Genomic DNA, 14,466 nt, shown 5'->3' on the forward strand with positions numbered 1-14,466 from the left:
ACCGTTCGCTGGCACCCAGCAGGTGGTCATTAAAACACAGCTTGGCGACAGCAGTCAGCTACTTATTGCCTAAATCCTATGTGGTATATTAGCTTATGAACTAAACTTGAATAAAATACTCACAGCTGATTGGCCCGATGGCTAGGGGCTTGAGGAGGACAGAATCGGACACAGAGCGAGATTTCCTTCCGGAGCACACCTGTAGAGAGAGATAGAGACCAAAAACTCAGTTGGAGAGACCAAACACTAAGTCGGTGAGACCAAACACTAAGTCGGTGAGACCAAACACTAAGTCGGTGAGACCAAACACTAAGTCGGTGAGACCAAACACTAAGTCAGAGAAACCAACCATTAAGTCAGAGAGACCAAACACTGCGTTTGAGAGACAAACACTAAGTCAAAGAGTCAGAGAGAACGTGGAGGAGTTGAGGACTCACCGGAGTGCAGGAGGAGCTCCTCTGGTCACACAGGCTGAGGCTGCAGTGCAGGAAGACGTAACGGTAGTCCACCTGCAACACAGCAGAGAAGCGAGCCCTGAGGGACGAGCCACTTTCCTCCACGGTCACCTGGGTACGATTTCTAGAACACCTGGGAGAAGAGCCAAGAAACAGCAAAGGTTAGGGTTTCAAGGTATGCACGGCTACACTGACCTTACAGAGCAACAAACATACCATACTTCACACACACATAAAACAACCACACATAGATATGCAAACAGCTGATGAATAGAGTCATGGACCTGTCCTGAATCATGTAGGTCCGCGGGAGGTTATCCGGGTTGGGGGATTGGGTGGCGTAGCAGTCCTCCAGAACAACAACAAAACGTTCCATCCCAGACTCCTCTACGGACACGCCCACGTGCAGGGTGGAACCAATCGGCAGGAGGACTTCACCAGCTGGGTAAGGCTCTGTGTAGTTGGATAAACGATACAGAAACATGGAGGCTCTGGCCTTGGCACCGACTCCAACAACTCCATGATCATTTCTATCAAGGGGTGAACATGAAGCCAAAAGACATCAGATATTAGACAGCTTTATAAGTACAGATATCAAAGTTATAAAAAAAAATATTCCTAACAGTTATTACATATGAAGACTTAATGTAGGTGTTTCATGTATAACAATATATTCAATTGGAAAACACCAGAAGACACAATTATTAAAAAGAGTTTGATGTCATAATGACTGGTCTGTTCTGCACAAAGAAAACAGAATAAAAGTAATAAACGTTCTGTGTATTTTCTCACGGTAGGTAGGGTCTGATGGCCACATCCAGGCTGCTCTCTGTCTCCAGAGGATAGACACAGGAGAGAGGATAGCTCACGGGTTGGGATTTGTTTCTCCCATCTACTGGATAAACGAATAAGCTGTTGGAGTAGACAGCATGGGTGGTGTTAGTCTGAAATAGAAGAAGAGAAGTGTTCACAGTTAAATTGATACTCAGGTCTTATACACAGACCTACTAACATTAAGGCCTTATACACAGACCTACTAACATTAAGGTCTTATACACAGACCTACTAACATTAAGGCCTTATACACAGACCTACTAACATTAAGGTCTTATACACAGACGTACTAGCATTAAGGTCTTATACACAGACCTACTAACATTAAGGTCTTATACACAGACCTACTAACATTAAGGTCTTATACACAGACCTACTAACATTAAGGTCTTATACACAGACCTACTAACATTAAGGTCTTATACACAGACCTACTAACATTAAGGTCTTATACACAGACCTACTAACATTAAGGTCTTATACACAGACCTACTAACATTAAGTCCTTAAACACAGACCTACTAACATTAAGGATCAGTTATAAACAAAACTCTTCCAGTGTTGAATAACCTCCAGTCAGACATTGAGGTAATGTGTTCTCACCTCCAGAATGTTTCCACAGCGTCCTTCCCTGCGCTCCACCTGGTACCACACCGTTCCGTTATGATCCTCGTGGGCGGAGCACCTAGGGTCGGCCAGGTGAGCTGTGGAAGCGTTCAGACCAGCGGCCTTCAGGTTAGCCTTGTTGAGACCCACCTGTACCAGGCTCCGCCCACACACTACCTCTGGAGCCATGATAGGAGGATTGGTGGTGGTTATCCGAGTTGTTGTAGTTGTGGGTGTAGGGGCTGTTTTAAAAGGTTGATAGAGAGGGGCAGTAGAGAAAGGATGAAAGAGAGGAATAGAGAAAAACAAGAGAATACAAAATGACTATCAGCCAGGTGCCAAGAGCAAATAGTGAACACAAAATGACTATCAGCCAGGTGCCAAGAGCAAATAGTGAACACAAAATGACTATCAGCCAGGTACCAAGAGCAAATAGTGAATACAAAATGACTATCAGCCAGGTGCCAAGAGCAAATAGTGAACACAAAATGACTATCAGCCAGGTTCCAAGAGCAAATAGTGAATACAAAATGACTATCAGCCACATCTTAGCTGTTATAGTTGTATTGATAATGATAATAGGTTTATTCATGTATGATAGAGTCCATGAATGATGGGATCAGAATAGGTTGAATTTTCATATTCCTGTATCTATTCTTTGTAGTTATTGATTTACTATGTGCTGTGTTGTTTTCTCAGTGTTGAATGTATTCCATGAGAAGTTGGAAAATGTTGGAAATCGATTTAACCCCTGGGTTTTACTCAGTGCATCTTTTTCCCAATAAGTCAATCAATCACTGAAAAGTAAGATGTGTTTTTCTTAACACTCACCATTCCTCTCACACCTCCAGTTGATCTTGTTGTCACTCATACAGGTCTCATCGTTTCTACAGGTAGAACACACCTTGGTGTTGACGTCTGGAACAGCAGAGGGGGAGGGGGATTCATGGATTTTCTGTGTCTAGTACACACGCAGGTTATACAACTGATGTACAATGTATTTGTCACTACGGTTGTGATACCACAGATGAGTTCCACAAAAAAATGTTTAGGCAACCGTTGTGTGGTGTCTAAAGTATGTCTTTAAATACTGTTCATATAAATGCAGACACTTGGTTCTGGGTTCAGAGAGTGAATTGGACACTTTGGAACATTCTTAATGTCTTTAAGAATCAGTAAAAAGCACATTATGATGGTACATACCTGCACAGTAGGCCAAGTTGCAGCCTACTGCAGGGACAAACTTGTAGACATAGTAGTTTCCATAGCAGGCTTTGACATGGATGGGATTTTGTTTAAATGTGCAGCAGCCACTTGTCCAGCTCCCACAGACAGCCCTCTGAACCACTCCGTCTGACAGCTGGGGATGGGGATCTGTGAGCCACATGGGGGCGTGGGTTCCACACATGTTCATCTCCACACACCTCTCTGGCATCTGAACACCGGTGTTCCCCAGGAACAGGCGATACCAGCCCTGCCAGTTGATGCTCTGGTCGCAGTGTGAGCCCCCATTAACCTGGCTGTTGTAGTTGGTGGCGCGCCAGTCGTCTTTCAGTTCGGTGTAGGTCTGGCATGGGTCTGCACAGCGAAGTATTCCACCGACACTGATACAGTCCTGTCCCACTGGACACTGTGTGCCCCCACAGCTAAACCGGATAGAATTGGCAACAACCACACCTGCGAAAACAACCCCCCCCCATAAAAACATATGATATCCCTGGGCTATGGTTAAAGGTAGTGCACTATATAGGGATTAGGAAGCCAGTTGGGATGCATCCCAATGGCTCGCTCTCCAGAATTGAAACACTGGCAATAAAGAAAATGAGGGTGATGTCTACAACCTGAACTTGAGAACGAGGGTGATATCTACATCCTGAACTTGAGAACTAGGGTGATATCTACATCCTGAACTTGAGAACGAGGGTGATATCTACATCCTGAACTTGAGAATGAGGGTGATATCTACATCCGGAACTTGAGAATGAGGGTGATATCTACATCTGGAACTTGAGAATGAGGGTGATTGCTACATCCTGAACTTGAGAATGAGGGTGATATCTACATCCTGAACTTGAGAATGAGGGTGATATCTACATCCTGAACTTGAGAATGAGGGTGATATCTACATCCTGAACTTGAGAATGAGGGTGATATCTACATCCTGAACTTGAGAATGAGGGTAATATCTACATCCGGAACTTGAGAACGAGGGTGATATCTACATCCTGAACTTGAGAATGAGGGTGATATCTACATCCTGAACTTGAGAATGAGGGTGATATCTACATCCTGAACTTGAGAACGAGGGTGATATCTACATCCTGAACTTGAGAATGAGGATGATATCTACATCCTGAACTTGAGAACGAGGGTGATATCTACATCCTGAACTTGAGAACAAGGGTGATATCTACATCCTGAACTTGAGAATGAGGGTGATATCTACATCCTGAACTTGAGAACGAGCGTGATATCTACATCCTGAACTTGAGAACGAGGGTGATATCTACATCCTGAACTTGAGAATGAGGGTGATATCTACATCCTGAACTTGAGAATGAGGGTGATATCTACATCCTGAACTTGAGAATGAGGGTGATATCTACATCCTGAACTTGACAACGAGGGTGATATCTACATCCTGAACTTGAGAACGAGGGTGATTGCTACATCCTGAACTTGAGAATGAGGGTGATATCTACATCCTGAACTTGAGAACGAGGGTGATATCTACATCCTGAACTTGAGAATGAGGATGATATCTACATCCTGAACTTGAGAACGAGGGTGATATCTACATCCTGAACTTGAGAACAAGGGTGATATCTACATCCTGAACTTGAGAATGAGGGTGATATCTACATCCTGAACTTGAGAACGAGCGTGATATCTACATCCTGAACTTGAGAACGAGGGTGATATCTACATCCTGAACTTGAGAATGAGGGTGATATCTACATCCTGAACTTGAGAATGAGGGTGATATCTACATCCTGAACTTGAGAATGAGGGTGATATCTACATCCTGAACTTGACAACGAGGGTGATATCTACATCCTGAACTTGACAACGAGGGTGATATCTACATCCTGAACTTGAGAATGAGGGTGCTGGGCTAAAATAAATAATACACTGAGATAAGAAATGAGAGATCCGCACACTGAACATTGCTATTTTGGGTGCAGGAATAAAGCACTGGGGAGCAGCAATATTCTCTCATTCCTTTACCTAAACGGTAAAAAGCCAATCAACCCTTTACCTGAGATGTCTGCAGTAACATGCTTAAATAACAGGAGCACCAGCAGAACACCCAATGACATCATTCTGTTCAGATTCTCTTCAGATCAGACACACGACTGAAAAAAAATAATACCAAGAATTGTAAAATTGTGAATGCATTGAGGAGCAAAGTGAAGTGAAGAGGGCAGTGGAAACATATCTGAAACAATATTGATGAATATACCAAAAATGTGATTAACAGCAACACACTCAAAGGTTGTCAAAGGTCTGTTAAAACATAGTCAGGTAGAGAAAGTAGCATCATCATCACCAAAGTCATTACAATACGTTACGCAACATAAACTACATTATATCAAAAGTGGCAAGATTCTTCTAGTTGAGAGAGAGCACTTACCTTTTGGAACTGATTTCAGTGGCCTTCGATGTGACTGATTGGTTGTTATTTGTCCTCTGAGATATCTCTACAGATACAATACAGCATTAACCAAATACAGATACAGATACAGATATTCATGCTGTAGTACTGTAATACTGAAGAAATTATCAAACGTACCTGTTTGTGATGATTTTGGTTACCACGGACACCTGTGGTGCAACATTGTAAGGGGAGAGAGGGGTTTGATTTAGCTATTAATTCACTATTAACAGTCAAATCTTCCCCAAATAACTGGCCCAGTCAATCAGGAGAGATTTCCTATTGGGGTGCCTTCAAACCAAAACTCATGAAATGCATGTCTAACGCAGAGGTGGCAGAAACGCTGTTCTCTGTTTTCAAGTAGTTGACGGATAAGTCTTTGCAGCTTTTCTGATGGACGTCGCAACACAATCTTAGAAACAATAGAGTCAATCTTACCAGTCTGGAGTGTGCCTTTGTTTGTGGTAGAAGGTGCCATACCTGCTTGATTTATATACATATGCCGAAGGAGGAAATGAGTGTTTTAAATGGTAAAATCAATATTTGAAATTCAAATAAGAGCAAACATCTTAACACCTTGCCACACCTGACACCACCCGAGCCACACCTGTTTTCCCCATTCTCATCCATTCTCATTACATCTGTGACCCTGTGCATGTGACTAATCTAATCTAATCTAATCATTGACTGCTGAGCTGATCTGAGGGATGAGAATGTGTGGGGGGGGGGGGGGGGGCTGCATCTGAGTGATGGAAGCGGGGAGAACAGGCCGTGGCTCGGGTGGCCAAGGTCCCTGATGATCGTCTTGGTCTTCCTGCGACACCTGGTGTTGTAGGTGTCCTGGAGAGTAGGCAGTGTGCACCAACGGTATGTTCGGCTGAGTACCACCCTCTGTAGTGCCTTGCGGTCAGCGGCGGTGGAGTTGCCGCACCAGGCTGTGATGCAGCCCAATAGTATGCTCTCAATGGTGCTCCTGTAGAACACTGTGAGGGCCCTTGGGGACAGGTCGAACTGATAAACTGCCAAGTATAAAGTTAATGGAAGGGAAATATCAAGTTAACTACAGTAGTGTAGTTCTTTTTGCAGTACTCTATTACAAGGGGCACACAGGTCTGAAGGGAAGTAGATCAGAGTTACATCTCTGGTGTGGTGCCATTAGGTGTGAATGACAAGCAAAGGTATAGTATTGACGTTTAAATGAGATTATTTGTGGCTGAAAGTGGGTGAGTGCAGCAGACCACTAGTCTGAGAATCTCTCTCAGCTGATTCAAGGCAGAGAGAAGACAACAGCAATTGTGATTTTCAGTGGGTGCTACTTTAAGGTAGGTTAATCAAATTCAATTTTCAGCATGATAGACCATTAAATATATTGCTAAAATATTCATCTTTGTTTGCTTAAATGTCTAATTTATCATTTTGTTTTCACTGTTCTCTTATAACATTTGCCTCAAACTTGGGAAATTATTTTGTTGGATTCATGTATTGGTAACTTTGAGTATAGCTGTGTCATTGAAACTGAGGGGACAGGCCCCATGTCATCTCCCTGTCTCAAACCACACATTTGCATGTTGTTTAGTTCTAGTAAATTTCACATTATTTCGTGCTTTTTCATTACCACAGAAATCTTGAATGAAAGAATCCACAAGCCCAACTCAGCATTCAGCACTGCAGAAAGCCAGAGCCTACATCTGTGGGGGTATGGCACACCTATTGTTTGGACTAGACAAACAGTTGCTTACACACATGGACCAAGCTTGTGGAGAAACATCCTTGTCTGAGGAGACTCTTTTGATGTGACGTCATTACAAATAATTGTCTCATTTCTTTAGATTAGGTTTCTCCTGTAAAAGGTGGCAAGGATGTGGGGGATGCAATCGGGCAGATGTAACCTCTCCAATGAGCTTGCATTCTCCTCAACCTGGAGGGAAATGACTTCCTCACAGTAAATTCTTCTTTGCTTCAAGAGGCTATTGCTTAAACAAGGCAAGAAATAGGCCTATTTTTGTTGTTGTAAGATGTACTATTAAAATGTTCATCTAAATGGTTTTTCCTTAGGAACAATATGGCACCTCTCACCATTGAGTTGTATTTACACCCCCATCTTCCCATTGTCAAACAGTCATCAGACTTGCTTTTCTGTCATCACAGATAAAATACTTTAGATCCTCTGAGTGCCAAGGTTGTCATAATGGTGTATAGTATATAAATAGTATTGCATACCTAAATAGTATGGAACGCCATTCTTTGCTTGTAAAAAAAAAGATACACCACAAATAACACTATTTGACGCATCAAATAAGCTTGTTGACCAATCAGGACCTGGATATGAGTGTACGTCACATAATATTTGAACACGTTTATAACTTTTTTACGTAGTTATTACACATTGATTACACTATCACTCGTATTTCATATGTCACAGCGATTCACCGATAGGTATGCTATGATGCTGGTAATGTTTTGTCTCGCGCACCTGCCGCTGGCGCACGAGGCAGACACACTTCTTCAAGCTCTGGAACTGTTGATGGACGCAAACAATGTTCTTCCCCAAAAACATAGCAAAACAACATCATCTGTTTCAGTCGCTATAGTTTGCTAGCTAACTATCTAGCTAGGTGTCATAATCTAAAATATGACTAATTTATAAGACAGTGTTCGCATTTGGTCAATGAAGGTAGCCACAATAAGAATTAGCCACAATAGTGGAATTTGCGGTTCGCCTTCAAAATAAAAGCCCCTCTTGTTATTTGTTGAATTTATATTACAACATTCCAACCTTGTTCAGCATTATGAATATTGCATGATTCCACTAATTGTATCCATTTACATCACTTTCAAAAATATACTTTTATTTTTAAGGCGAAAATAGCCTTTTAAATAGGATGTAGGATGAGTGTACATGTGGTCATGGCAAAGGACACAGTCCCCTTTACTGCAGCCTTTTGTCCAACCTTTTGTAAACAGCCATGTCTACACTCTTTAAAAAAATTGTGCTATCTAGAACCTAAAAGGATTATTTGGCTGTCTCCACAGTGGAACCCTTTGAAGATCCCTTTTTGGTTCCAGGTATAACCCTTTTGTTTCTATGTAGAACCCTATTGGGTTCCATGTAGAACCCTTTCCCCAGAAGGTTCTACATGGAAGCAAAAAGAGTTCTACCTGGAAGCAAAAAGGGTTATCCTATGGGGACAGACGAACAACCCTTTCGGAACCCTTTTTTCTAAGAGTGTATAAACATGTGACTTTAAATCAAATAGACGTTCTACCAAGTAATTTCAGTCCATTGCAGAACATAATAGCAAAGTAAAATATTTTCTAAAATGCAGAAGCTGAACTGTAAAGCTTTGACTAAATTTAAAATTGTAAATCAGACACATTGTGAGAGTGTGATTTGAAGGAGTCAGGCGCAGGAGGGTAAATCACAGAATACAGAGTTTATTCCGTCGTACACAGTTACGCTGGATAGCGTCAACAGTCCAGTGCGCAAAACAGGCGCACTGGAACAAATACAGGCACACGGGGAAAATATACCCTGGCAATACAACGTACAGATAGCTCCACCGAGCTACACTCATCTCACATGAAACAATCACCCACAAGGACAAGGGGGCAGAGGGAACACTTATACATGTACTAATGAGGGGATATGAACCAGGTGTGTGTAATGACAAGACAAGACAAGACAATGGAATGATGAGATATGGAGCGGCAGTGGCTAGAAGGCCGGTGACAACGAACGCCGAAGCCTGCCCGAACAAGGAGGGGAGGCAGCTTCGGAGGAAGTGTGACACATATGTATTTGATTATGATTTGAACGTGTTATTTTCCCTAAAGGGTACGGGAATGAGTTATGTGCACAAAGTAAACTTCCCTATTACATGGAGTGCTGACTGCTGATACGAACATGAGCAAGACACCATAGACTGTGTGCACAGGACAGTTGTCAGGAGTATAGTATCCTATAAGGAATCGTAAACAAACATCACCAACAATAGTAAATGAACAGGACAGTTTTCAGGATTCTTATCTTCTGTTTGGCAGTCGATGATGATGGCACAAGATCCTGTAGTGAAATATTAACCAACCGCGTTGTCTAGGTAACTGGAGACAACAATAGTATATACACAGGCATGCACACACAAATATTAAAATGCTCTACCCATGTGGAGTCATTAAAAAGAGCATCATTAACTACTACTCAGACTGTCATGGTCATTCTGATGTATTTTATTGTGTTCTTCTACAGTGGAACTTAAACAGCACTATTTCTAACACCAATATGACTAATGGTCCTACTGCTTTGGTAAGACAACCTTGGAAGTGTCCAGAACATTGACTAAACATGTATCATGAATTTCACTTGTCTTTAATAAGTTTAGCCAGCTTTCCTAACACACACTCTCTCTCTCTCTCTCTCTCTCTCTCTCTCTCTCTCTCTCTCTCTCTCTCTCTCTCTCTCTCTCTCTCTCTCTCTCTCTCTCTCTCACACACACAGTGTCTATAAACGTGTGTAATTGTCATCAGTCAGTTACGCAAGCAACCCTTATCTTATGCTGTTCAAACAATCTGCTGGTCCATTCTCAAAAACCTAATCAAACATAGCCTACTGGTTAATCTTAGCGGTCAGATTAAATACATTCACAACTGGGTTATGGACATGATGTTCTGAGTTAGGGAATAGGACACACACAAACAAACAACACACACACACACACACACACACACACACACACACACACACACACACACAGGCCTGGATTCAATCCAGGGCGTGTTATAGAGCAGCTACCTTTTAAAGTCTATTATAATGTTGCTCTGGACTGAATCCCGGCCACAGTACAGGGGCCTGAAGGAACCACCCACGTTGAGTTTACTGTAGCAATGGAAATAAGTGTAAGGTCCTCAACCAACAGTAACAATGGAAAGAAGTGTAAGGTCCTCAACCAACAGTAACAATGGAAAGAAGTGTAAGGTCCTTAACCAGCAGTAACAATGGAGAGAAGTGGAAGGTCCTCAACCAACAGTAACAATGGAGAGAAGTGGAAGGTCCTCAACCAACAGTAACAATGGAGAGAAGTGGAAGGTCCTCAACCAACAGTAACAATGGAGAGAAGTGGAAGGTCCTCAACCAACAGTAACAATGGAGAGAAGTGGAAGGTCCTCAACCAACAGTAACAATGGAGAGAAGTGGAAGGTCCTCAACCAGCAGTAACAATGGAGAGAAGTGGAAGGTCCTTAACCAGCAGTAACAATGGAGAGAAGTGGAAGGTCCTCAACCAACAGTAACAATGGAGAGAAGTGGAAGGTCCTCAACCAACAGTAACAATGGAGAGAAGTGGAAGGTCCTCAACCAACAGTAACAATGGAGCCATAAGAAAGGAGCATCATTAACTACTACTCAGACTGTCATGGTCATTCTGATGTAGTTTATTGTGTTCTTCTACAGTGGAACTTAAACAGCACTATTTCTAACACCAATATGACTAATGGTCCTACTGCTTTAGTAAGACAACCTAGGAAGTGTCCAGAACATTGACTAAACATGTATCTTGAATGTCACTTGTCTTTAACAAGTTTAGCCAGCTTTCCTAAAAGCTGCTATGGTCTATTAGTACTTTCTCCTATACCAAATAAGCCACACGTTGTTCTGCCTCAATCCCTCATTGTTCTGCCTTTTGTAAATATGTATTTATCCTGCCTTACAATAAACATAGACATGTATCTATGTTTCCAACCTGTTAAATAGACAATCATTAGACAATGTGTTTCATCATCAGTTATTTATTGTCATAATCAAATCACAGCATACACACACAGCAACTCAGGTTTGGTTGGCACTTACACAATGATTTGAGGAAATGATCAGTCCTCAAAAACAATGCAAGTCTACATGTATACAACATACACAGTACAATGAAATCACACTGTATTGCATAAATGAATTACTATAATCAATACAGTATTTCTGTGACCTTGAAAGCTATACTGGGCTGTAGGTCTGGATGGAGATCAGGGGAGTAGTGGAGGAGGGACCCCATCCTTCATATGACATGCTGGGGGGTTCCCAAGGCTCAATCCAGACTCTGGGCCCCTGGGGGTCAAAGAGAATCAGACAGTTAGAGAGGAAATACACCAGAACAACCGTCACTTTTTCTACATGTTGAATCATCAAAAACAGCCACCGTTCGCTGGCACCCTGCAGCTGGTCGCTTAAAACACACCACAACGAAAGTAGTTAGCTACTTATTGTAGACCTAAAGCCTATGTGGTATATTATCTCATTAACTAAACTTGAATTAAAAACTCACAGGTGATTGGCCCGATGGTGTGGGGTTTGAGGGGGACGGACTTGGACACAGAGCGGGATCTCCCCCCAGGGCACACCTGTAGAGTGAGAGAGACCAAACACTAAGTCAGAGAGACCAAACACTAAGTCAGAGAGACCAAACACTAAGTCAGAGAGATCAAACACTAAGTCAGCGAGACCAAACACTAAGTCAGAGAGACCAAACACTAAGTCAGAGAAACCAAACACTAAGTCAGAGATCAAACACTAAGTCAGCGAGACCAAACACTAAGTCAGAGAGACCAAACACTAAGTCAGAGAAACCAAACACTAAGTCAGAGAGATCAAACACTAAGTCAGAAAGACCAAACACTAAGGAGACCAAACACTAAGTCAGAGAAACTTAAAAAATAAGTCAGAGTCAGAGAGACCAAACCAAGACCAAGTCAGAGAGTCAAGAGAGACTGTGGAGGATTTGAGGACTAACCGGAGTGCAGGAGGAGCTCCTCTGGTCACACAGGCTGAGGCTGCAGTGCAGGAAGACGTCCCAGTAGTCCCCCTGGTAGAGGAACAGCAGAGCAGAGAAGCGAGCCCTGAGGGACGAGCCGCTCTCCTCCACCCTCACCTGGGTTCGATTGCTAGGACACCTGGGAGAAGAGCCAAGAAGCCGCAAAGTGTAGGGTTCAAGGTATTTACAGCTACACGTACATACCAACTCCTACTACACACACACACACATAGCACAAACGCACATGCAAACAGCTGATGAATAGAGTCACAGACCTGTGTTGAATCAAGTAGAACCGCGGGAGGTCATCTGGGCTGGGGGATTCCGTGGCGTAGCAGTTGTCTAGAACGACCACGTAACGCTCTGCCTCGGACTCCTCTACAGACACGCCCACCTCTACAGACACGCCCACATGCAGGGTGGAGCCCACCGGCATGGTGACTCTGCCTGCTGGGTAAGGCTCTGTGTAGTTGGCGTTAAGGTACAGAGACATGGAGGCTCTGGCCTTGGCACCGACTCTAACAACTCCATTACCAGGTCTGTCAAGAGGTGAAGCCACAAATCAAATCAAAGTTTGCAAACATAAAATCAAGGAGGTAGATTGACAGGTGTACTGGCAGACCTAACCAATGCGTAGGCACAGCTTAAATACGTTATCCTGTCATTCTACATCCTTGATCAAATGAAAAATGTTATGTCATTATGGCTGGTCTGCACAAAGAAAGCGGAATGATATGTGGTGTATTTTCTCACGGTAGGTATGGTTTGATGGCCACATCCAGGCTGCTCTCTGTCTCCAGAGGATAGACACAGGAGAGAGGATAGCTCACGGGTTGGGAGAGAGAGTCGATTCGCCCATCTACTGGATAAACGAATAAGCTGTTGGAGTAGACAGCATGGGTGGTGTTAGTCTGAAATAGAAGAAGAGAAGTGTTCACAGTTAAATTGATACTCAGGTCTTATACACAGACGTACTAACATTAAGGTCTTATACACAGACCTACTAACATTAAGGTCTTATACACAGACGTACTAACATTAAGGTCTTATACACAGACCTACTAACATTAAGGTCTTATACACAGACCTACTAACATTAAGGTCTTATACACAGACCTACTAACATTAAGGCCTTATACACAAACCTACAAACATTAAGGATCAGTTATAATCAAAACTCTTCCAGTGTTGAATAACCTCCAGTCAGACATTGAGGAAATGTGTTCTCACCTCCAGAATGTTTCCACAGCGTCCCTCCCTGCGCTCCACCTGGTACCACACTGTGCCATTACGATCCTCGTGGGCAGAGCAGCGTCCGTCAGACAGATGAGCAGAGGAAGCGTTCAGACCAGCAGCCTCCAGGTGGGCCCTGTTTAGACCCACCAGTACCAGGCTCCGCCCACACACCAGCTCTGGGGCCGTGATAGGAGAAAGCGTAGGTTCCTTGATGGTGGTGACAGCTATTTGGCCAGTTGTTGTAGTGGTGGTTTCAGGTACTGGAATTGGGGTTTCAGGTACTGGAATTGTGGTGGTGGTTCCAGGTAATGGAGTTGTGGTAGGGGTTCCAGGTACTGGAGTTGTGATGGTGGTTTCAGGTATTGGAATTGTGGTGGGGGTTCCAGGTAATGGAGTTGGGGTAGGGGTTCCAGGTAATGGAGTTGTGGTGGGGGTTCCAGGTACTAGAGATGTGGTGGTGGTTTCGGGTACTGGAGTTGTTGTGGGGGATCCAGGCACTGGAGTTGTGGTGGGGGATCCAGGCAATGGAGTTCTGGTGGTGGTTTCAGGTACTGGAATTGTGGTGGGGGTTCCAGGTAATGGAGTTGTGGTAGGGGTTCCAGGTACTGGAGTTGTGGTGGGGGTTCCAGGTACTGGAGTTGTGGTGGGGGTTCCAGGTACTGGAGTTGTGATGGTGGTTTCAGGTACTGGAATTGTGGTGGTGGTTTCGGGTACTGGAGTTGTGGTGGGGGATCCAGGCACTGGAGTTGTGGTGGGGGTTCCGGGTACAGGAGTTGTGGTGGTGGTTTCAGGTACTAGATTTGGGGTTTCAGGTACTGGAATTGTGGTGGGGGTTCCAGGTAATGGAGTTGTGGTAGGGGTTCCAGGTACTGGAGTTGTGGTGGGG

The 14,466-nt window shown here is 43.5% G+C and overlaps 1 protein-coding gene across 1 annotated transcript in view; it reads right to left on the bottom strand.

The window, feature by feature from the left end:
- The window catches only part of LOC311120788 (uromodulin-like), a gene marked incomplete at its 5' end in the record, with an annotated part of 6,618 nt that extends 448 nt beyond the window's left edge, over positions 1-6,170 (bottom strand). Inside the window, 8 exons of the mRNA XM_084195364.1 lie at positions 124-199; positions 438-588; positions 740-985; positions 1,248-1,399; positions 1,893-2,137; positions 2,727-2,813; positions 3,099-3,572; positions 6,137-6,170. Of these exons, the coding sequence (XP_084051490.1) occupies positions 124-199; positions 438-588; positions 740-985; positions 1,248-1,399; positions 1,893-2,137; positions 2,727-2,813; positions 3,099-3,572; positions 6,137-6,170 (1,465 nt within the window). The remainder of the gene's footprint in view (positions 1-123; positions 200-437; positions 589-739; positions 986-1,247; positions 1,400-1,892; positions 2,138-2,726; positions 2,814-3,098; positions 3,573-6,136) is intronic.
- Positions 6,171-14,466: the final 8,296 nt, after the last annotated feature.

The sequence above is a fragment of the Coregonus lavaretus genome (genome assembly GCF_964263955.1).
Source record: "Coregonus lavaretus genome assembly, contig: HAP1_SCAFFOLD_666, whole genome shotgun sequence".
NCBI classification, from domain to species: Eukaryota; Metazoa; Chordata; class Actinopteri; order Salmoniformes; family Salmonidae; genus Coregonus; species Coregonus lavaretus.